Genomic DNA, 22254 nt, shown 5'->3' with positions numbered 1-22254 from the left:
AAACAACTATGCAGACTTCAGCCAGTGTCAGATAATCAAGGCATTGTGACACGAAAGATGAACGATAGCTTAACTTGGGGGGCCTGTTGGTATGGGCCTGGTCGGGGTTTGGGCAGGCTTGAATATAGCAAGATTGAATGACCTGTTTGCACTCCTACTAAATTCAAACCCGCGGGGTATTTTGCTCCAGCCCTTAGAGCTAGGGCAATAATTTGGTTCCTCTCACTGGTTAAAATATAGATGTTAGTTTAACAATATGTTAAATACAGTATGACAGCATCCGTGATAGATTCTCTATTAGCATCTTTCAAGGCGAACCTAGCCAGAGTATAGATATTAATGAAGACTAGGACCCATTGCACTGGCTTCCGCATACGCTTACTGTCAAAGGGAGGTGAAACCAGTGACGTCTTTATATCTTGTGCAAGTGATGCCGCAGTATCAAAGATTAACATCTGTAGAAAAAGCACTCCAATATGGTTATCTATCTGATGATGCAGAAGGTAGCGGCAACAGCGGATCATATAGTTATCCGAGACGCTGGCCAAACGCCGGCTCCAACATGAACTCCAAGACCGCCTTACTTTAAGATAGCCCATCACAAAGTTGAGTCTAGAATGCCATTCCAAACTTTCAGCAAATCAACATGGCAGCGTCGGCTTTCAAAACAGTCCAATACAGCAGCGAGCAATTTGTCGAGAGCAGCGGTGCAATACTGTTTGATTTTTCGGCAGGTATAGCCAAAGTGTGTCTGATCCACGACGTCAAGAACGACGAATGGCTACTTGCTAAGGGACGGCGAAACTGCAATGAACGGCGGTGCGATGCTGCTCTCCGGGAAGTCCAAGAAGAGACTGGATACCACTGCCACCTTTATCCTGTCGCAATGCCAACCCGCGCTCCAGCTGCATCTAGCACCTATAATATCCCCGATCAGGCGCGAGTTTATCACTGTCTAATGGAGCCATTCATGCTTTCCACCCGGAAGCTTGGGGAATATAACGTTAAGCTCATATGGTGGTATATCGCGGAACTCGAGAAAGGCGTCCGAAAGATGGATGGCGAGACAGGATTTACTGCGCAGTTTTTCAGCTGTGACGAGGCCATACAGCGTTTGACGTTTCGGGATGACCGTGATGTTCTCGCTAAAGCAGTTTCTCTGGTGAATGGCTCCCGCAAACCCATTTTGACGACGTCGATTCCCTAAAGGCTCCCTACCGAGTAGAAATTGCTGATGGACAACAAGTTTTCTGTTTGGTGAGGGCTGGTTTATATCAAATATATACAGAGGAGTAACCGGATTATATTTCTAGTATAATAGGGTGCTTCTTTGTTTTGCTGTTTGTTCCCGGCGCAAGAGCTGCGTTTACTAGTCTTGTTGGGCTGGGTTGTGGGAGCCCTAGGAAGAATTTAAGCAGTGCTACCAACATCCAGAAACTCATGCGCAGTATTACAGTTATACCACTTCTCTGTAGGACTGCATCTTCCCAGGCACTCTGTACCCCGTCATGGAGAAGGTAATCTTCTCCGTATCCATCATGAGCATGGCCGAATACAACGAGTTGCGGCCTTATTCTTCTTAACTCTTTTAACAAATACCCATCTCCTTTCTTTCCATCATCACGATGGAGTACGGGTGGCCCATGAACCACGACTATATCTGTACTGTCAGGGATTCTACCAGTCCAAACATCCCGAATTGCCGGGTACTGGAAGGCCCAAATACCGAATTCCGGTGTCTGAGGCGAGCCGTAGATATTCAATCTCCTCCCGTTTGGAAAGTCCAGGGTGACAGATCGGTCCTGAAGATACTCAACATCATATAAGTCCAAACTGAAGACAGATGATCCAGGCTGGCTGGGAATGCGGGTAGGATGACGCTTAACGAAATCTGAATCGAGCAGGAGATCATGGTTTCCTGCTATAACGATTTTATGGGTATGTGGGAGAGTAGACAGCCATCGAAATTGACTGTGAAGCTCCTCGGATGTACCACGTTGAGTCAAGTCGCCAGCGTGGATGAGAAGATCGCCAGGTGAAACCTCTCTGGTCGAGTTGTGGGTATCCGAGATGCAGACAAGCTGGATAGGCTTGGTGCCGGCTGGTGAAGCAGCAAGGGGCTGGAAACGGAGGTAAGCGCCATAGAGCGCATTAGCCAAGGCCTTGAGCCCAGAGAACGGAGGACTGCGATGCCCTTGGTTGTAGGGGTACGGTAAGAGATGGCTGTTCATGTTTATCGGAGGGTAACGCAGCTCAGCCGACTCTGGAAAATGGTCATGTGGCACTCCGAGGCCTCCTGAATCTCCCCTGCCAGCAAGCAGTATGTAACTCGCGCTTAGCTGACAGTCCGACTTGTCAACGGAAGATATCGCTCAATTCCGTAGTTAACTAACTAGCTGGTGGAGATGGCCACCGGGTGAAGCTCCGGCAGGCGGCGACAGCTGGCCCGTCGTGATAACTAACTAGTTAAGTTATCAGATTATCTCCCGAAGCCACTGCCCTCTGCTGTCTGTCCGTCTACTTATCTGCCACCTGCTGACGGCTCCCATGCTTGCTTTTGCGCTCCCCTGCGCTCCCCTGCCGCCTTGCGCATGGCGCCCATGGCCTCGCTGTCCTGCCCGCCTGCTTTGCTCCCTTCGGTTGACACGATACGATCCTGCCGCGGCCTGTGATTGGTCCTTGCCTTCCGACCCGGCGCCCACATGACACGTGACTGCACTGGAGAAAAGCCTTGTAAGGAGAAGAGAAGAAGAGAAGAAGAGAAGAAGAAGAAGAAGAAGTGATTTAAAAAGAGAGAGAGAAGATGTTTGAGGTCTTAAAGCGAGACTGGTAGAAGCAATAAAATAATGCCATAAAGCTCCTGACTAGTTGTCGATATCAAAATCAAATATCAATCAATCAATATTGATCAAATAGAAAAAAAGAAAAAGAAAAAAGAAAAAGAAAGAAGAGCCAAGTCTTGCCGCGACCGAAAATCGGGTAAGCTTTCCAGTTCCTGAGCAGCGAGCGAAAAGACAGATAAATTTTTCTAGTGACCCAGAAGTCGAAGACGAAGAAACTCCTCAGGATCGGCTCTCTCTTTCTCCTCCTCCTCCCTTTCTCCCGTCATCCCTCTCCTCGCATCCCCTCCGTCACTCTGTTGGCTGGCTCCCGTGAAGTCCAGACAGCCATTCACTCGCATCCGGAGCATCCCTACTTGTCCCGTCGGCCTCAGCTTGCTGAGCTTTCTCCAGCTTTTCCCCCCCGGTTCTTTGCCAGGACACATCCTCCCTAGCGCAACCCTCAACTGCAGCGGCCCCAATTATTCGTATAGAGACAGTGATTACGGCAAAGAGAGCTTCAGGATCTGGTTCTAGCACGTTCACATCATGGCGCAGAATATAAAGGAGCAGCTGGTGGGCAGGTCTAGTGAGACACCGCTGAGCGCACATGTCAAAGCCCATTTCATGCAGCACGCGAGGGTGGACAGTGAGTCTGGTGAACTATACATGACAAGAGAAGACTTTATCAATGCCATTGCCCCTAAGAATGAGGACTATGTAAGTCATTCCCTTCTACTCCGGAAGCATGGTGATGGCTGCGTTGGCTGGCTTTAGGCTGTTATCGGCGTTCGTTCACATAAGCTTAACTCTTAAGCATAACCCAACAACACCTCCCTTCCTCCTCGTAGAGAAGAACAGATATAGAAGCTAACGTGATCTTATTCCTGCAGCACAAAATAAAACGGGAACAATATGGCATTCTCTTCAATGTTGCCGACCGAAGACGCACCGGCAAGATCAATCTCCAGGACTGGTCGATGTTTGAGGACCTTCTGGCCAAACCGGACGCAGAGTACGAGATCACGTTCAGGCTCTTCGACACCGAGGGAACGGGAATAGTCAAGCATGAGACGCTACAGAAGCTATTTAGCTCTGCCAAAGGTGACAACACCATCCCTTTCGACTGGAATTCGGGCTGGGCTGCTCTCTATACCGGCTCGAAAAAGACAAGGCACGACATGACATACCCGCAGTTTGCGCAGATGCTTCGCGGACTCCAAGGAGAGAGGATAAGACAGGCATTCCACCTGTTCGATAAAGACGGGGACGGCTACATCGAACCAGAAGATTTCCAGCGCATCATCCTAGAAACCTCGCAACACAAGCTGTCAGACCATCTGTTGGAGAACCTGCCCACGCTATGCAACATCTCCTCCGGCAGCAAGATATCATACGCAAACGTGCGTGCATTCCAGAACATCATCAGAGAAATGGACATCATAGACTACATCATCCGCAGTGCCGTTCGCAAGAGTGACGATGGAAAGATCACGCGGTCTGACTTCCTGAACGAGGCTGCCCGCATCACCCGCTTCTCGCTCTTTACACCAATGGAAGCCGATATCCTCTTCCACTTCGCCGGTCTCGATGCCCCCTCTGGTAGACTCGAACTCGGCGACTTTGCAAAGGTTATCGATGCTTCGTGGCACAGTGCCAGCGTTTTGGGCAGGGAGGCGCTGGCCGGTGCGTCCAAGGCAACCGAAAAGGTTACCGGAACAACCAGCCAGGTGCTTCACAACATACTAGAATCTGTTCACCATTTCGCTCTCGGAAGCATTGCTGGTGCTTTTGGTGCCTTTATGGTCTATCCGATCGATCTCGTCAAAACCAGAATGCAGAACCAGAGAAGTGCACGTGTCGGTGAGAAGATGTATATGAACTCGCTCGACTGTGCTAAGAAGGTAGTCCGAAATGAAGGTGTGCTGGGACTGTATTCTGGTGTCATCCCTCAATTGATTGGAGTTGCGCCTGAAAAGGCTATTAAGCTTACCGTCAACGACCTGGTGCGAGGCTTCTTTGCAGACAAGGATAAGGGCGGAAAGATATGGTGGCCTCATGAGGTTATTGCTGGTGGTTCCGCTGGTGCCTGTCAAGTCGTATGTGTCTTCACCCCATCTTAATTCTGCTCTTGTCTTGGATATATCTACTAACCTTGTCCAGGTCTTCACCAATCCACTAGAAATCGTCAAGATTCGTCTACAGATCCAGGGAGAAATTGCAAAGAATGTCAATGAGACAGCAGCCCCTCGTAGGTCCGCAATGTGGATCGTGAAGAATTTGGGACTCATGGGACTCTACAAGGGAGCTAGCGCCTGTCTCCTTCGTGATGGTGTGTGCTACTACCCCCCCTTTTCTTGATAATATGTAACTTCTCCCCCTGCTAACATACCGTCCAACAGTCCCATTCTCGGCAATCTACTTCCCAACGTACTCCCATTTGAAAACAGACTTCTTCGGCGAGTCTCCCACCAAGAAGCTGGGTGTTATCCAACTCTTGACTGCCGGAGCCATAGCCGGTATGCCTGCTGCCTACCTCACCACCCCGTGTGATGTCATCAAAACCCGTCTCCAAGTCGAAGCTCGAAAGGGAGAGACAAAATACACCTCTCTCCGCCACTGTGCCGCCACAATCATGAAGGAAGAAGGATTCAAAGCCTTTTTCAAAGGTGGACCAGCTCGTATCCTGCGTTCGTCTCCCCAGTTCGGCTTCACCCTTGCTGCGTATGAAGTGCTTCAGAAATGGCTGCCAATGCCAGGCTCAGAGCATGAAGTAGTCACTCCAACCGGCTATGTGGAGCCTCAGGCTAGCTTACAACCAGCCTCTGGTCCACTACCTTATCTTCGATCGCGCAATGCGCTGAAACTCATTTTGGATCTCGAGCCGAACTTCGGCCGCCTGCAGCCTCCAGCGGGTGTTAGCTTACCGGTACTGAGCAAGTAAAGCTACGCCTTCCCCGCCCACCCATCTAACGAATCATGATATTAATTGTCTAAATCTCAACCTCAACCGTCACCTTTTGATCATCAAGTGGAAAATTTTCAAGTTGTAAAGCACCCGGCAATACCCCTTCCATATTCTCATAACACCTCGATTTACTATCTGGATTTCTCCGTTTGTCCTCCCTGCTTTTTCTCCGGTACTTTGGTCAATTTTCTTGTTAAGCATATCTAGACCGTTCTGATCTATTTTTCACCTCGTGCTTTCTTTATTAAGTTTTGATAACTTTTGAATTTTTTTTTCCTTTATTGGGGAGGCTGTGATACTTTTTAAACCCTTGCAACTGGGCCTCCATATTGGCAGAGGAGAAACGGAACCAACTAATTTTTTCCTTTCCAATTTCTTCTGTCTCCTGAAATATTCTAGCTTGTTTTGACTTTTTTTTTTTCTCTGTTTCTCTTCGACAGCATAGAAGATAAAAGGATAGGTCCAGAGGAAATTTAGATTTAGACTAAACCGGTTGCAAAGAAACTGCCCTTCTCAACAAGCTCGGTACTAGTATATATCTTCTACCTACGGCTATATTAGCAAAAGTATCCAAGAACCACACCATAAGAGAAATAAAATGCATAACTGATCTACCAGCTCACCTAGCAAAATGCGTTACGTCTACTCAGTATTTCATGAAAAGGGACCAATTTCCGGGAGAAATTCCTTCCAATGCTTTAAGAAATGCCGTGATAGCCCCCGTACCTAAAACGCTGTGCAACGTTGATCGTCTGGAGCTCTTTGTCGGAGGCCTGGATTTCTTATCCTTCACATTTGATCTCTGCCTTCTCTGCTCCTTCATTTTGTCCCCTCTTCGTAACCTATCCCTGCTTGCTTCGCTGCTTGATGAGTCGGAGGATTGCTCGTCCACAAAAGAAACACGGGGTCTAGAACGATAAGCACGGGCATCATGGGTGGGTGGAGCACTGTGAAATAGCGTTCCTGACTGGGGTTGACCCGGGCATAAGGGTACCTGAGATGTGCGGTAATATGAGCTGGCATACGGGCGGGGATAAGGCCCAGGTGGATGGGTGTATGATCTATGAGGAGGGTTTATCGGATGTTTTGGGGAATAATTGGGATATGGACATGGGGTAGCTGTTGGAGGGTAGTAAGGCCCGCTAGGATGTTGTCCCGTTGGTTGATTTGCATTATATGGTATCTTCCATGTATCCGTATTTGACGATGCATTAGGGGAAGAATCTCCGAAATTATGTACCGGTATCTTGTACGTATCACGGTTGTCAAAAGGCCCAGTCCTAGACCTTTGGGGAAGGAACGTTCGTGGTCTGGAGTTGCACTGCTCATCCGCATTAAGATTAGGACGAGCATACGCTGTGGTATAACTGGCACTCCTCTGTAAGCTCGGGCACCTCTGGGTACTGCTATCACTCGCAGAAGAACCAGGCTGTTCATGCTGAGAAATATAAGACGAAGATGACGGATCGGTAACATTATTTGGCAAGGCCTCATCATCCTCGGTCTCACTCTCCTCCGAATCTGTTTGAACAGTAGCTCAGTACTTGGAATATCCTTGTTGAAGATCATCAGCATATACTTTGGCTCTTTGAGAAGGTGGCTCCGAGCCTTCTGAAGCCTTCACATCCGCAGACTTAGGAGTAGGAGGGTCGCATGGTAGCTCAAAGCAGTTGTCATGATGTAGGCAAGAGCTTAAATTCCATGAGACCTGTTTTCTTCGCACCCATAGCTGCAATAATGGGTCGATTGCTTCGGCAGATACCTGGACCATGTCTTTGGGTGTCTTTTTGATTTGCTGTAAACTGATGTCGACATTTCCAAATGAAACAGCACGAAGCTTTCTGAAAGCATTACGTTGACTTGCAGGTATTGATGGATCAAAAGCAGGGTTGAGTATACAAGGTATGTTCCATTCTTCTGCCTCTCGGCGAGCCAGATCGTAAAGCCTGTCTAATCTGTTCAAGGACCAGCATCGAATGATAAGCATGTTCTGAATTTCAGCGCGTTCTTGTTCAATTAAAGCTGTAGCAAGGCCCTGCTCCATATACCTAATCACAAAATCACAATGAGCAAGAGTGCAAAAACAACAAAAAGCAGTAACTACCTCATTACCTTTTTGAAGCTAATAGTTTCCTTAAGTTTATTATTTGCCCTATAGCCATGAGGCTAAGATTGAGTGACTCCATGTAGGCGATGAGATATGTGACACGGTGTTTTTTGAAACAACGGAGAAAATGATCTCGTAAAGTCTCATTTTTGGATGCTCCGTTGTCACGAGCCTGAGCATTGCTCAGCATTGACTTGAGTTCGTCAAATACTGCAGCACTCTGATGCGAGATTTCCCCGATGGTGTTTGCAGCTTGTACGGAGTATATGGGGTCAGGTTCCTGGAGGATTCTCCCCGCATGTTTCAAGGAAACGGCCAGAAGCGATATCCCCTTTGCAATGCTGTGAGTTTCGATGCCGCCATTGAAGACCTCGCAGCTCACAGCGCTTAGAAACAGAGAAAGTTTAAAGCCGTCAGCGGCTCTTTCGAGAACTTCAATGCTATCCACTACAAGCTTAAAATTAGCTACCTATCTGGATGCGATAAAATGGCTTGTAACATTACCTCTTCGAGCCATGCGTCCTATCTGTCTCAGTGATAAAGTTTTATATATTGAGTGGAGCGGTAATATCAGACCGAACTGAGGGAATAGAATCAGGAAGAAGCTGAACACCACCAATGATACAAATTGGGTATAGATATTGTAGTTTTGTTTAGAGTCATTGGCCCCAAGAGAGAGTTGGGGTCATGTTTCACCAACCAACCTGCGTAGTAGTTAAAGAGAAGATAGGTGATTTTAGAGAAGGTCAGTGGCCTATAAAACCGAGACAAACGGCTGTGCCGCAAATTCTCAGCCTCATTCCAGTTATATCCTTGCAGAAAAGCAACCGGAACAGGTATTATGGTCTGAATAGGCTGGTCCATCACTGGCGGAGCGTTGTGCAGGCAATATACGTGGTATTATTGGGACACACCAAGGCGGAATAAACCCCGGACGGTCTATACTACTCGGGTCATATGTGATAGGCGCAGTGATTGATTGCATAGAACGACACCGCAAGTGATTGTCCCATCCCGCCACGGCCTCCTTCTCCCCTGCTTGCTGCAAATTCTCACCAGGGCATCGTCAGGTGATAGCCAACGAGGGGTGAGTATCTCCTCGCCCTGCCACGGCAGAGCTAGAGCGGCAGCGTGCATGCGTCCGCTGATGCCTCACGAATGCCGTGTTATATGATTGGACATCCATCTGGGTAATTTATCGAGCCGCCTGTCCCGCATAAAAGTGACCGTCGAAGTCATGGGTTGTGCATCGTTCTTGGATGTATCTGGCGGCCAGGGAGGTCGTGGTTCCCCGAGTTCACGTGAGGGCATCGATTCCATCGCCGGCCATGTTTGAAATCGAGCTTCAGGGGCCGCAAAGAAGAAAGCAGTGGTAGAAAGCGAGCTGGTGGCCTTGAAATACGGGAGAAGGCATTCAAGTGGAAGTATGAAGGCTGAAGAATAACTATTATCAAGTTACGTGTTAAGCACTGAAACTTGACGGAGCTTGGTCGTTTATCACGCAAGGAGAGATTGAGACAGCATGGCGGAGAAGACCGACCTCACGACGTCAAAAGCAGGCTGGCAAGGCCCTTGATGGGGGATAGATAAGTGTTTTCTTCGCATTACGAAAACCCATGTAACCTTTGCTGCAGAGTAAGCGATGGATTTCTGAAAGTATGCAGACTCGCATCGCGAGGCGAGAGGAGGAGGGGAGTGAGACCGGTGTAACACGGCGAAGGCGAGTATTTATTTAGAGGCGGAAGCTGCAACGTCCTCGTTGCTCTATAGATACCCAGTCCAAACAAGAACGACAGCCTGCACAGCCCTCTCCTTTCTCCTGCCCGCATTAATCCTGCCTAGCCGTTCAGGAAAATCTAGGACGGCTGCCGAGCCCATAGACGGCCACACAATGTCCGGTGAGGCGTCCTCATACGACGCCCTGATCGTAGGGGCAGGCTTCTCTGGTATCTTTCTCCTATATCATCTTAGGAAGATTGGCCTCAAATGCAGAATATACGAAGCCGGCACTGGTCTAGGAGGAACCTGGCATTGGCACACTTACCCAGGTGCGGACTGATCTTCATGCCTAGCTTAGGAGCTCTTGAGGGAATACCCCTGACCTTGGTTGTGCCTTAGGTCTCCGCGTTGACTCCGAAGTCCCTGTTTACGAGTACTCTGCCCCAGAGCTGTGGTCTGGTTGGACGTGGACAGAAAAGTATCCTAATGGAGAAGAGATCCTTAAATATTTCGATCATGTCGACCAAGTGTGGGACATTAAAAAGGATGTCGAGTTTGGCGCCAAAGTTGTTGGTGCCCAATTTAACATGCAGAACAATAACTGGGACGTGGAAACTGAAGATGGACGCACTACACACTGCAGGTTCCTTCTTCTTGCTACCGGATTTTGCGCCAAACGATATGTCCCAGATTATAAAGGGTTAGACTCCTTCAAAGGCATAATGTGTCACTCCGCAGACTGGCCTCGAGAGGGCGTAGATGTCAAGGGGAAGAGAACATCAGTAATTGGGACTGGAGCCACGGGTGTCCAGTTAACCCAAGCACTAGCGAAGGAGTCTGGTAGCTTGGTTGTGTTCCAGAGGACTCCTAACCTAGCACTTCCTATGCGCCAGGGGAAGTTGTCCCGTGAAGAACAGGAAGACAAAAAGAAGAATTACGAAAAATTCTTCAAAAACAGAGAGACAACCTTTTCTGGCATGAGATATGATTTTTCTGGTAGAGTCGCTACGGCGGAGTCTGACGATGAGCGAGAAGCACACTTCGAGAGCCTATGGGAAAATGGTGGATTTGAGTTCTGGGTAGGCACTTACTCAGATATCCTGTTTGACCCCAAGGCGAATCGTTACGCATACGATTTCTGGGCAAAAAAGACACGAGCGAGGATAAATGATACCAGAAAGAAAGATATAGTTGCGCCATTGGACCCACCACATGCATTTGGGACGAAACGACCTTCACTCGAAGAAGACTACTATGACATGATCGACAGACCTAACGTTGATGTCGTAGACATTAGAAAAAATCCCATTGCTGAAATTAAACCAGACGGCATTCTCCTCAGTGACGGTACTTTCTACCCTCTGGATGTGATTGCTCTTGCTACAGGTTTCGACGCAGTGACCGGAAGTATGACAAACATGGGACTCCGTGATATTGATGGCAAACCTCTCAAAGAGGCCTGGAAAGATGGAGCAATGAGCTATCTCGGCATGTGTATCAAGGGCTACCCAAATATGTTTTACCTGTATGCCACCCATGGCCCGACCGCGTTTAGTAATGGGCCGTCATCAATTGAGATCCAGGGACGTTGGATTGTGGAAGTGATCAAGAGGATACTTGAGAATGGTTGGAAGAACATACAGCCCACAGGCCGGGCGCAGGAAGAGTGGAAAAACAAGGTCAATGCAGTGTCAAACGCCACTCTTCTTCCACTGACTGATTCGTGGTATATGGGTATGAACATCCCGGGCAAGAAGCGCGAGCAACTCAATTATGCTGGTGGCCTTAAGCAGTATGAATTAGAAGGCCAGAATGCATTGAAGACATGGGATGGGTTTGCGGTAGCTTGAGCTCCTAGATCAGGCACTTGACTTCCGTGGTTTACTATTCATTCAAGTTTTCATTCCACTGGCCAACTCTGCAGAGGTAGTTTTAACAAGTAACTACTTAGAATAAGACTGATCCCTCCAAGTTCATATACTTAATTGAAGGCCAAGTACGTTCAAACTTGTAAAACTGCCGTTTTGTCCTGTCAGGTCGTGAGGCGCGGAAGTGGCCCTCATCTACGCATTGCTATAGGGACGGCGTGCACGTCAACTGTTTATACCCAACTCCTCAACATTCCCCTGGCAATGCCGGGCCGCTCGTGCGCAAAAAGGAGCCGTGCGCATCGGGTTGAAAATTAGAGTTAACTAACTAAGCGCCCCAGGCCCCACAAGGCGAAACTTTGATCGTTCCCGTCGATCGCGGACGAGCGCAAAGAGCAACGCGTTGGCTGGTTTTGGGTTTGCTACCCGAGAGCTTAAATCACCGACGCTTCGATCAACAGAAGATCCAGCAATATTATGGAATTCGTACGGAGGACTCCGTAGTATTGATCAATTAAAAATAAGTTGAAGTTCAAGATAAGGGAAGTCCTCCAGACTGATAACTGCTTTAAATAACTAATTAAGAGTTGGGTGGGGGCCAGTTAACCAGCTGATTCGTTGCCTAGCTGGTTATCTGTCAGGGACCGGCTAGTTGACTGGTCATTGTTGCTAACTGCGACTAAACCCTCTGTCATCTAGTTCAGCCGGCCCAAAGAAACGGCTTGGATTGTACTTGGTTGGGAGTTCTGATGTCGTGTCCTCTCCTTTCACCCGTGGACTCTCTAGACCTTTCGTCCGCTTTAGCCTTTGCCACTAGAGGAACTTGTGAGCGGCGAAACATGCAATAGCCAAGAATATGATGCCCATTGATAACCCAACTCCCAATGCGATTTTCACTGTAATTGATACCTGGCTTCTCCTGTTCTGAGCCATTATTTTGAGGCTGGGGCGATGAGGGCTCCGGAGTAGAAATCGTAACATGGGATGGAGGTTTTCCCCCTTGATATATTGAAGTAATTCGAGGTAGGTTAAGGTTATTCTCGTCACCTCGTCTAGCCTAGGAAAAAAGAAAACGTTGGAGAATCCCAGGTCACGTCCGTAGGTTTGTACAGTCCAAGTAAAAGTTCTAGCGGACCCCTTGTGCGTTGCTATAGTTATTATTATTATTGCAATATTAGTTAACCTTTATGATAGCAAGGCACATTTGACCAAACCGGAACCCTCAAAACACCACTCCACTATAATTTGCAACGTTCTCTTCAGGGTACTGCTGCCAGATAGCAATTTCATAGTCCTTTGGCTCTGTTATCCAGGAGACCGCCCGTTGTTCTCCCAGGTATCGGAGAGGGTTATCCGCTGAATCGGACGCTGGTTGACTGACAAAGCGATTCTTGCTGTTACCAAACGCCAATGCAACAGCAATCAGTTCGAATACAATGAGATGTATTACCCTGATGTTTAGTTTTGGAAATTTTCCCATGATTTACCAGTTATTAACGTGCCGTAAGTTAGGAGGTAGTAAGAATTGCCACAGATTCCCGGGAAATGAGGATATGGTATTCACTTTAAGAGCCTACCCGGCATTAGCAAAGAGCAGAGAGATGGAAAAGGATGACTAGTTAACTAGGTAGATAGATATTTACGCCGCCTCATAAGCGCCTGGATTTCCAGAGGCCATGCTTTCAAACAAATTCTTTTCTCCTGTCAATGAGGAAGTACGGCCCATGCCTCAGTATAGATTAGTTTTGATAGGGGATCTCTAAACACTCAATAGTTATGTATGTAGTAGTGGCCAATAACACAGCCCCTTAAGATCAAGAATAGGGGATTCTCGTCAACAAATTGGCTACCAGAATCCCTTGACGCATCGTATTAAATGCCCATGTCATGTAGTTATTTATACGTTTGCCGCGGACTTTTAAAAAAAAAGAAAAGAAAAGAAAAGAATTGAGGATGCACCGGTCTAGCTCCCTCCAGGCTATATCTGAGGCCCACTGGCCTCCACTATAACTGCCAACAATGCTCAGAATTCCCACTTCGCTAACTAGTGGTGATGCTCTGCCCTCCATATATCCATTGAAGTAGCCCCCCCTTTTTTTAAATCTGATAAATAGTCCTCTTCACCACTCTCCCGAAGCATTCCCAGCTCTCGTTCATTACCCCCAAATATAGGTAGTTTAATACCACGATGCTTCTCTTTCAACAGACAAAGCTTCTCAACAAGAAATTACTGCTGCTTGTTGCGGCGGGGAGCCTGGTATTCTTTACTGCGCTTTTATTTACCCTCCATCGACCCGGATACTGGAGAAACTCCCGGACTGCTGGCCCTTATACTCAACAAAAGGACGTTGACAATCTGAATGATGTTTTCAATTCTACTCTCGGAGTATGTTGGTGTATAGTCATAGTAGTCCAGGTTTATAATACGCGGCCCTTTTTGCTAACTCGATTCTCAATTTTGCGCATAGTTTGAGCGAATATATGTTGTTAATCTCCCCTCACGGACTGACCGGCGTGATGCCATTGTGTTGCTGGCTGCTGTCACTGGCATCAAACTCCACTGGGTTGACGGTATTAGGGGGGAGAACGTTGTGGATAAGGCCTTACCACCACCTGCAACACACCAGTATTTCAAGGCTGCAAATATTGGGAGCTGGAGGGGTCATCTCGATGCACTTTCAGAGTATAGCCCAGCCCCCCCCCCCCCCCCCCCCTCCAACTGCACAACTTTGATATTTGAGATATCTAGGTGCTAATTCAGTGAACCTAGTATTGTGGAAAACAATATAAATACTGCCCTGATATTTGAGGATGATGCAGATTGGGATATACGCATCAAATCACAGCTTAGGGATTTTGCACTTGCCTCCAGGGCTCTGGTCCAGCCCCTTTCAGGGGGAGAGCATCTTGCGTATGCGGACCCAACCTTCCTTGATCCTAGAAATTCTCCAGGAACGCTGAAAGAAATCCATATAAACAACGATACTATCCCGCCTGTGAATTCTCCCTATGGAGATAATTGGGATATACTGTGGCCAGGCCATTGTGGAGTAAATTTTCCAGACCCTGCTCTTCGGGATGTTGGAAAGGATATACCTAAGGGTCGAGTTATCCAAAGGAATGACCCCACGGTCCCCGAACAGAAGCATCTCGTGCTCTTCCCGGGAAATGAAGAGTTTAAAACAGTATTTCCACCGCATACAAGGGTGTTCCACCACGCAATGACGCCCGTTTGCTCCCTTGTGTACGGCGTGACCCAGAAATCGGCACGGAGACTCCTATATGAATTTGGCGTGAAGAAGTTCAATGCCCCTTACGATCTTATGCTCCGGGATGCATGTGAGGGTATCCAAGGCCGTGTCAGAAATATTTGTGTGACAGTGCAGCCGCAACTGTTTAACCATCACCGTCCAGCAGGGAATGGTAGCCATCTCAGTGACATCGCAGTGCATAAAGGTGAGATGATCGAACAGGCCTCTACTCAAATGATCCGATGGAGCACGAGTTTGAATCTCCCAAAACTTATCTCGGGCGATACAAACTATGATGAGCAGTATCCGGATAGCAACTAGGGTCATTTGTTGGAAAGATGCATCAGTGGGATTTTGGGTAGAGAGGGCTGGCATATAATGCTATGTGACATAATTTAGCACTCTATTTTGGTTTAAACGGCGTTTTGGATATATAAATGGAGTATACAATAAACTGAATTACAAATTAAAAGATGACCTTTACCTGGATTGAGGACTGATAAACACCAGTGAAACTTGGAATATGACACATGAACGCTATTTCGGTGATATAAATGTGTTGATATGGCTTCGGTATCAAGAGATCACCAAACTTCCAGTTATATTTGGAGGGTGACTCTACAAACTTGGTATCTCTTTTTCTTGACAAGCATTTGGGCGTATAGACGGAGTATTGGGCACTGTCTATGGCTGTCTCGCGTTGTGCTGAGCAGAACAGGTTGCCGCCCAGCGTTTCCTGATGTTCCTCCTCTGCCAACCATCCACCACCGGCAACAGCAGCAGATGTTGATCAGCAGGATAGTCGGGCCGTGTCATGCGCGGAGAAGACGTGGAACAGTATATCGAGGGCCAAAAAGCGAGGATATTTGGTTGTTGGGAACATCAGCAGTTGAGTGCCGCAGTGACAGCCCAACTTCACTAGTGATTCATGTCACAGATGCCGCGACTGTGTGTCCTAATATCACTATATCAGGCTGCATACAGAGAGAAGTGGGAAAGAATACAGGTGCCAGATGTCATCTATCGGGCAGTCGGTCTCAACCAGCTGCGTATCACCAGCAACAGGCCCTTCGTCGAGGCCGAAAACTCGTACACAGAGCACGACGTGGCAGCCGGTTTTGCTCATCACAGGACCGTCAAGCTGATAGTTAACTGTTGGCATAACGGGCCAGAGGAAAGATGTTTGCGGCCGGCAAAGCACCCGGCGGACGGGAGAAAACAGCTGCGACCTCAGTCTGGTCATCGCCGGCTTCATCGGCAACTCGTCAACTCGTCAACTACACCGTGTTGGACTTCAAATGAGAACCATCATCTCCCGCATCAAGCAACGGATCAGCCATCACTCAGCGTCCTCGATAGTCGGCTCGCCAGAGAGGGGTAACTGATCCGCAAGGTTCAAGACTAACTAGTTATCTTATCGATGTGGTAACTAACTAGAATTCACTTTTATCACTGTGATATTGGGCCTTTTTACGATGACAGTGGCTGCAGGACGGGCGGGATACCAGTGACCATCCTCGCTTGGAGTATCCGAACAAACACCTTGGAAGCCCTCGCAGAAGGCTTGATCCTCTCTCCCAGCCATCGAGCCGGCCAATCAAAGACACACGCAGGCATTGTTGGGTTGGTGTGCAGCGTGCCCGTCACATCATCCTGCTCCTTAGATGCATATGCAGGCGATGGCACCGGAAACCTGCCGTCGTCATTGGCCATGACCTCACAAGGACACTCCCGGAATCACCCCCCTTCCCTGCTTGTGTGACTGCAAGAGGCATCTGCAGTCGAATGACGAGGGCGAATCAACCGCCAGCTCGCACACCGACTGCATACAGCTGCATATGAGCGAGCCCGGCGGCGGCGCGTCCATAAATAGGACCGGGGGTCCCGCACTCGTCGCCCTCTTGTTTCGAGATTACTCGCCCTTTTATTGTTGCGCCCCTTGCTTTGCGACTGTTTGTGTTTCACTTCTTGCCCCTAACAAAAAAAAAAGCTGGTCTTTTTTTTTTTATTCAGTCCCTTTTTTAGCCTTCGGTTGTTTCAACAAACGCTCACCCGTCGTTTTATCCCCTTCCCCCAACCCCCTAAAATACTAAATATATACACCATACAACCCCCTTTTTGGCTGGGCCAACATACATTTTGCCGTTTACGCAATTCTACCTAATCTGCTTCTTCGTTATTGTCTGTTGAGTCGACATTTATATCCGACGAAATCGCCCATCTCAACTTGAGCGTCAGCCCAGCTATTTCTCGGCCATATTCGAGTCTCTGATCGCCTTCACTTGATTGATCTTCATAACCAAGCAAATAAAATCCACTTTTTTAAAAAACAAAAAAAAAAAAAAAAAAAAAAAAAAAAAAAACCAATTAACCCGCTAAAAGGCACGTTCTGTCCGTCATCATGTTCTCAGCAGCTCGTGCCGCCAAACCAAAGCTTTCTTTGAGCATTTCCGCTGCCACCACCAACACGGCCTCCCTCTCCCTCAAATCCCCAGCCGCCCTCTCCATACCCAGAACGCCACTGTCACCACGGAGTCCAGCTGCATACAACACCACTCACAGCTCTAGATTCACTCAGCCATGCTACTCGACTTACAGCAACTCATGCAACGCCAAAAGCATCCTCAAGAAGACACAGTCGTCGTCGAGTGGTGTTGCTGACAAGAGAACAAGATTCAACACTGAACCAGAGGTCCGCTACCTTACACCAATAGAGAACCATGATGAATACTATGGTAGCAGCAGTTCCGCCATGTCCAAGGAAGATAGACGAGAGAGACGGTGGGCCCGTGCCACCGCCGGCTACTCTTGAATGAGTCTTGCCCCTTTCGCTCAATTCTCTGTCCCTTCCAGCCATATCCCGACCAGTTCCTTGAGCCGTCTATCAGATTTTTGTAGTCAAAGGCTCCGCAGCGTCATGACAAGATACAGACCGATCGTTACTTGACAATGCTACTTGATCTCTCTGTCTCCCTCATTCTAATCACCACGGAGGCATGATCGGTTCACTTACGCTTCAACCCTCGCGATATGGGTGTTTCCTGGAATCGCTGGTTTCTTTTTTTGGTCTTATAGCAAGCATGCATGGCATTGGGATGCTTTTGCTGGCTCGAAAGCGTAATAGCACAGGATGGCTACGTTTTTTGATGGATTAATGTCCTTTATGAGGTTATGATTGTTTCCTGTGTTGCCTATGGTATCAGCGGGTTTGTTCTCGGAATGGAAAATAACGTACTAATTTATGATCAGACAAGTCCTTATTATTCTGTCGTTTAGTTACTAAAAATCCAATAAGGCTTAACTACCATATGCGTTCATTTTCAGAAATATTCTCTCTTCACATTTGTTGCGTATTAGGCAACTATGCATAAGCAAACACTCCTTTGTAAAAGCTGCCTATAGCATCAACCGTTATTATAATTTATAATGCTTAGAGTCCGTCCTATCCAATACTTCTACGCAGGTAAAAAATAAAAAAAAAAAAAAAAAAGAAAATCATAAAAGGGGGTATAACTTTACAGAGAAGCCCGTGCTTGTTATCGATAACCTAGTTAAGCTGGTTCACTAACAAGTTTGTTGCATCTTGAGGCTAAATCCAACGTCAAAGTTTTTGACATGCAAGTTCAGACCTTGAAACCAGCAGATGCAACTGGTCATGACAACAACGTCGTTGTTTCTCAATGTCACTTTATCGTCGGCCGGTAATAAAGTTACTGAATTGCCTAGAAAGACAAGCTGCATTTGCTTCTTCACATCGAAGACCGCTATTGACGTTAGCCATTGAAACATCATGGTAGCATGCACCCGATATTCACCGAGCCCCCAATTGAAATTTAAAAATATGGATTTTTAAAGGCATCATAGCTAATTCTTATATTTGTTGGTTGCAGTGACGATACCTCTGTTGCCATTGTTGAGAAACATGGCCCCCAAACTGAAGACACCTCGTCCCGCCGAACATCCAGACCAAACGCAACCCTTCACTTCCTCCAAAATATCACCGCTGATAGCCGGGAATATCGCGGCATTCATCCCGTTGTATCACTAGAATCGCATCAGGCTAACTTGGCAGACCTTGTGGATAAAGCGCTCTCCCATTTACCGTCCCCTTCTGAGCCTATTCTGGAGAAAGCTGGGGAGTCCAACCCCTATGTCTCGCGAGCTATCCAACTGCCATCTACGAGTGATGGGATTAGATCTACCAAGCTTAAGCCGGATTTCATATCTGTTACCCGTGGACCTGGGATGCGCTCTAATCTATCCGTAGGTTTGGAGCTAGCGAAAGGACTGTCTGTCGCCTGGCAAGTCCCCATTGTTGGTGTGCATCATATGCAGGCTCACCTGCTCACGCCGAGACTAGCGAATGCTCTTGATATACCGCCTGGATCCGAGAATGGTGACTTACGTACGCTAAAGCCGGAGTTCCCGTTCATATCGGTCCTTGTGTCTGGTGGACATAGCTTCCTCGCGTATTCCAAGTCACTCACGAACCATGAAACACTAGCCTCGACTGTTGATGTGGCGATAGGGGATGTGCTGGATAAATTTGCCCGTATGGCATTACCATCATCCTACATCAACCAAAGCAAGACAACAATGTATGGCAAACAATTGGAAGCGTACGCATTTCCAAACGGTTGTGCCGATTACGTTGACTACAAACCTCCAGCAACGAGGGGACAAGAGGCTAGGCCTATAACAAACGCCCAGTATGGCTGGTCTCTAACCCTGCCATACGCCGGCTTGAAAACAATGGCTTTTACATTCGCTGGGTTATTATCCGCCGCCCAAAGAGAAGTCGAGACCATGGCGAATGGGAAACCTGTACAACGAAAGAAGACCAAAGAAGAAATGAACAACCTCAACCTTGATTTTCTCCCGGAGGAAGGTCGGATTGAGTTTTGCAGGGGTTTTATGCGTGTTTGTTTTGAACACCTTGCTTCTCGCATTGTCCTGGCTTTAGAAAATGTATCATCTGGCGCTACCAATAGTATTGACATGGAAAAGTTGGGACCAGGGTCTCCTGTCAAGACTGTTGTCGTTAGCGGTGGTGTTGCCGCGAACCAATATCTGCGACATATCCTGCGCTCCTTTTTGGATGTACGAGGGTTCTCTGACGTCAATATCATCGCACCTCCCTTATATCTCTGCACTGATAATGCAGCTATGATTGGTTGGGCTGGCATCGAGATGTTCGAGGCAGGCTGGAGGACATCCAGGAAGTCACAGACTATTCGAAAATGGAACCTAGACCCTGCAGCTACAGATGGTGGTATACTTGGCCCCGAGGGCTGGGAACAGATTACAGGATAAGGCTACTCGCAATGGTCTCGCTTTCGTTTTGTTGGACCATATCTTTGGAGGATATTCCCGTAATAACGAAATGTATACTGCACACAGCATTCTTGCGCAACTCCGAAAAGGTCCCAGGATACTTTCGAATTTTTGGTCAGGAAGTTACTAACCGCGGGGATTGTAGGAGATGGGAAAGACATTCTTGCCATACCAAAGAAGAAAACATATAGAATAGGACCAAAACAGTACACGAAATATGCAAGCAAGCGCCATAGTTTCACATGATTCGGTTTAACCCATTCATTCATCCAAAAGAAACCATCAAATCGATGAGATGACGCCAGTTTTAACGAGATATAAGAGGGTATTGGCCGTCAAAAAGGGAACCATGATACCAAAATTCCAGAATGCAAGAATCAGTCCTCCCTGACATTAGAACACAAGACACTGAGCCATGCAATAAGACAAAAAAAAATAAAAAAAAAAAAAAAAAAAAAAGAGAAAGAGAAAGATAAAAAACGAAACGCCATGCAGCAAATCAGATACCCTCCCTAAGAATGGGTACAGTAACAAAATAAATATGGAGGAGGAGCCATGCTTCGTGAGGGGATGGATTAGTGTAGGAGGTTGTGTATGCTCAGCTTTTCGTCATCGTGGCTATCATGGCTGCCACGACGACTGACTGGTTCCGAAGCGCCCTGCGCTAGGTCACGCTGTCCCAGTGTTGGGAGAAGAGTCCTTGCGCCCCGCTCAAGGCACTATGTATGTCTTGCATTAGTCTCTTTTCCAACTCGAGACGGTATTTGCGGGAAAAAGGGAGGGATCGGGGGGCCAGCGGCAGAGTAAAAATCCAAGTAGACAGAGAAGTGAACTTGGCTCAGGGGGCTAACTAGCTGGTCTTGACTTACCAATTTTTCCACATCCCTCCAGTCCTCACCCACAGCCTCAGCCAAGGGCTGCCATGTCTTTTCCCGCAATTGCATGTAGTAGCTGGCGACTTTGTCAACTCGTTCATCATTCCAGTCTGAGCCACGACGTTTGGCAATCAGTCGCTCATAGCGCTTGCGACATGCGTTTGACGACTTGGTGGGAAAATTATCCCGTTGAATCTGGTTCCAGCCATGGGCTTGGGCTCGTGCGGCTAGCAAAATTTCATCGTCCTGCGCGGACCAAGGGGTTGATGCACTCGGAAGGTGGCCGGGGGTTCCAGGGCTCGGAGGCGGGTGGATAGGCAGCCTCTCAGGCATTGATAGCCGCTGTGTATACGAGAGGGGAGGGGGCATAGAGTATACAGGGGTTGCTGTTCTCTGCCAAGGGTTTGCTGCCTGGGGTGCCATGGTAGCGGAGACACCCGTCGCCATTCGGCTGGTATTCATAGCTGCCGGTCTGACTGGTTCAGGCTCAGGCTCAGGTTCTGGGACTGATGGAGAGGCTGCTATTCCTACTCTGGTTTGAGAGGATAGCGCTCGCCTTCGCTTCGGAGAAGGATATGGACCAGATTTCTTCGGTGATCGCACTGGGGTCTGTTTCGGCATCTCAGTCTTCCGTTTTTCCTCAGATAAAAGGAGCTCCCCGGGGGTTGCAAAGAAAGAGAGAGGGCTGTTCGCACTGTTTTTGTGGGTAGAAATCAAAATCACTCCGTGCGCCGTCAAGGAAGTTATGCAAGGAATATGGGGATGAGAAAAAGGAAAGCCAGGAGGTGATAGCAACGAGAGGCTAGAGTGAGTTCACTGGTGTAAAAGGGCTTCGTACTCCAGTCCTGCCGGCAAATGGGAGTTCACAAGTGAGGATTGATTGTGTGTATTAGAGGGGTAAGGAAAGTAGGAATAGGCATAAGCATGTGGAAACAGTCGTGAATCATAACAAAATATTATATTGAATATGGGTAGAGAACGGCAATCAACTTGGGGAGTCGTATTAGAGTGGGTTGTATAGAGTGAAAGGTTTCAGTAGGCGTCACGCTGGCCAGCCTTGCGAGAAATTGACCTACTGTTGCCTGTATTAGCCTAGGGCGTGCGTTGACCAGGAGGCTGCGCCGGCGCAGTGAAAATATAGAAAATATAGATATAGACTTATATGGAGGAAGATCAAAGGGCAAGGAGTGAAGCTGTCAAACCTCCCAGGGAAAAAAGAGCGTGGTAGTCTGCCAAATTGTTCAACTTTTGATATGAGGTCGAATAGGAGAACCGGTTGAAGAAGAGAAGAAGAAAGTTTGGTTCTTATATGG

The 22254-nt window shown here is 47.8% G+C and overlaps 10 protein-coding genes across 10 annotated transcripts; 7 read left to right on the top strand and 3 right to left on the bottom strand.

Annotated features, from left to right (window-relative positions):
* Window positions 1–646: 646 nt before the first annotated feature.
* ARB_04455 (uncharacterized protein) lies at window positions 647–1207 on the top strand (the record flags this gene model as incomplete). The annotated part of the gene is made up of 1 exon (XM_003017527.1): window positions 647–1207. One exon carries the CDS (start codon window positions 647–649, stop codon window positions 1205–1207), a length of 561 nt encoding a protein of 186 aa, XP_003017573.1.
* A 94-nt stretch (window positions 1208–1301) lies between these two features.
* ARB_04454 (uncharacterized protein) lies at window positions 1302–2231 on the bottom strand (the record flags this gene model as incomplete). The annotated part of the gene is made up of 1 exon (XM_003017526.1): window positions 1302–2231. One exon carries the CDS (start codon window positions 2229–2231, stop codon window positions 1302–1304), a length of 930 nt encoding a protein of 309 aa, XP_003017572.1.
* A 471-nt stretch (window positions 2232–2702) lies between these two features.
* On the top strand, window positions 2703–3156 carry ARB_04453 (uncharacterized protein; the record flags this gene model as incomplete). The annotated part of the gene is made up of 2 exons (XM_003017525.1): window positions 2703–2779; window positions 2925–3156. 2 exons carry the CDS (start codon window positions 2703–2705, stop codon window positions 3154–3156), a joined length of 309 nt encoding a protein of 102 aa, XP_003017571.1.
* A 212-nt stretch (window positions 3157–3368) lies between these two features.
* Window positions 3369–5763, top strand: ARB_04452 (uncharacterized protein; the record flags this gene model as incomplete). Its single annotated transcript, XM_003017524.1, has 4 exons — window positions 3369–3539; window positions 3671–4918; window positions 4983–5151; window positions 5222–5763. 4 exons carry the CDS (start codon window positions 3369–3371, stop codon window positions 5761–5763), a joined length of 2130 nt encoding a protein of 709 aa, XP_003017570.1.
* A 1561-nt stretch (window positions 5764–7324) lies between these two features.
* On the bottom strand, window positions 7325–8411 carry ARB_04451 (uncharacterized protein; the record flags this gene model as incomplete). The annotated part of the gene is made up of 3 exons (XM_003017523.1): window positions 7325–7835; window positions 7900–8341; window positions 8399–8411. 3 exons carry the CDS (start codon window positions 8409–8411, stop codon window positions 7325–7327), a joined length of 966 nt encoding a protein of 321 aa, XP_003017569.1.
* Window positions 8412–9785: 1374 nt separating this feature from the next.
* ARB_04450 (steroid monooxygenase, putative) lies at window positions 9786–11463 on the top strand (the record flags this gene model as incomplete). The annotated part of the gene is made up of 2 exons (XM_003017522.1): window positions 9786–9942; window positions 10013–11463. 2 exons carry the CDS (start codon window positions 9786–9788, stop codon window positions 11461–11463), a joined length of 1608 nt encoding a protein of 535 aa, XP_003017568.1.
* A 2206-nt stretch (window positions 11464–13669) lies between these two features.
* On the top strand, window positions 13670–15053 carry ARB_04449 (LPS glycosyltransferase, putative; the record flags this gene model as incomplete). The annotated part of the gene is made up of 3 exons (XM_003017521.1): window positions 13670–13867; window positions 13950–14230; window positions 14252–15053. 3 exons carry the CDS (start codon window positions 13670–13672, stop codon window positions 15051–15053), a joined length of 1281 nt encoding a protein of 426 aa, XP_003017567.1.
* A 2080-nt stretch (window positions 15054–17133) lies between these two features.
* ARB_04448 (uncharacterized protein) lies at window positions 17134–17544 on the top strand (the record flags this gene model as incomplete). The annotated part of the gene is made up of 1 exon (XM_003017520.1): window positions 17134–17544. The coding sequence occupies one exon, from the start codon at window positions 17134–17136 to the stop codon at window positions 17542–17544; it is 411 nt and encodes a 136-aa protein (XP_003017566.1).
* An 803-nt stretch (window positions 17545–18347) lies between these two features.
* ARB_04447 (uncharacterized protein) lies at window positions 18348–20045 on the top strand (the record flags this gene model as incomplete). The annotated part of the gene is made up of 2 exons (XM_003017519.1): window positions 18348–18433; window positions 18623–20045. 2 exons carry the CDS (start codon window positions 18348–18350, stop codon window positions 20043–20045), a joined length of 1509 nt encoding a protein of 502 aa, XP_003017565.1.
* A 740-nt stretch (window positions 20046–20785) lies between these two features.
* On the bottom strand, window positions 20786–21562 carry ARB_04446 (uncharacterized protein; the record flags this gene model as incomplete). Its single annotated transcript, XM_003017518.1, has 1 exon — window positions 20786–21562. The coding sequence occupies one exon, from the start codon at window positions 21560–21562 to the stop codon at window positions 20786–20788; it is 777 nt and encodes a 258-aa protein (XP_003017564.1).
* Between the last annotated feature and the right edge of the window lie 692 nt (window positions 21563–22254).

This window comes from Trichophyton benhamiae (genome assembly GCF_000151125.1).
Source record: "Trichophyton benhamiae CBS 112371 chromosome Unknown contig01293.0, whole genome shotgun sequence".
Taxonomy (NCBI): Eukaryota; Fungi; Ascomycota; class Eurotiomycetes; order Onygenales; family Arthrodermataceae; genus Trichophyton; species Trichophyton benhamiae.
The sequence above is the reverse complement of the archived record's forward strand: the minus strand, read 5'-3'. Positions and strand labels throughout refer to the sequence as shown.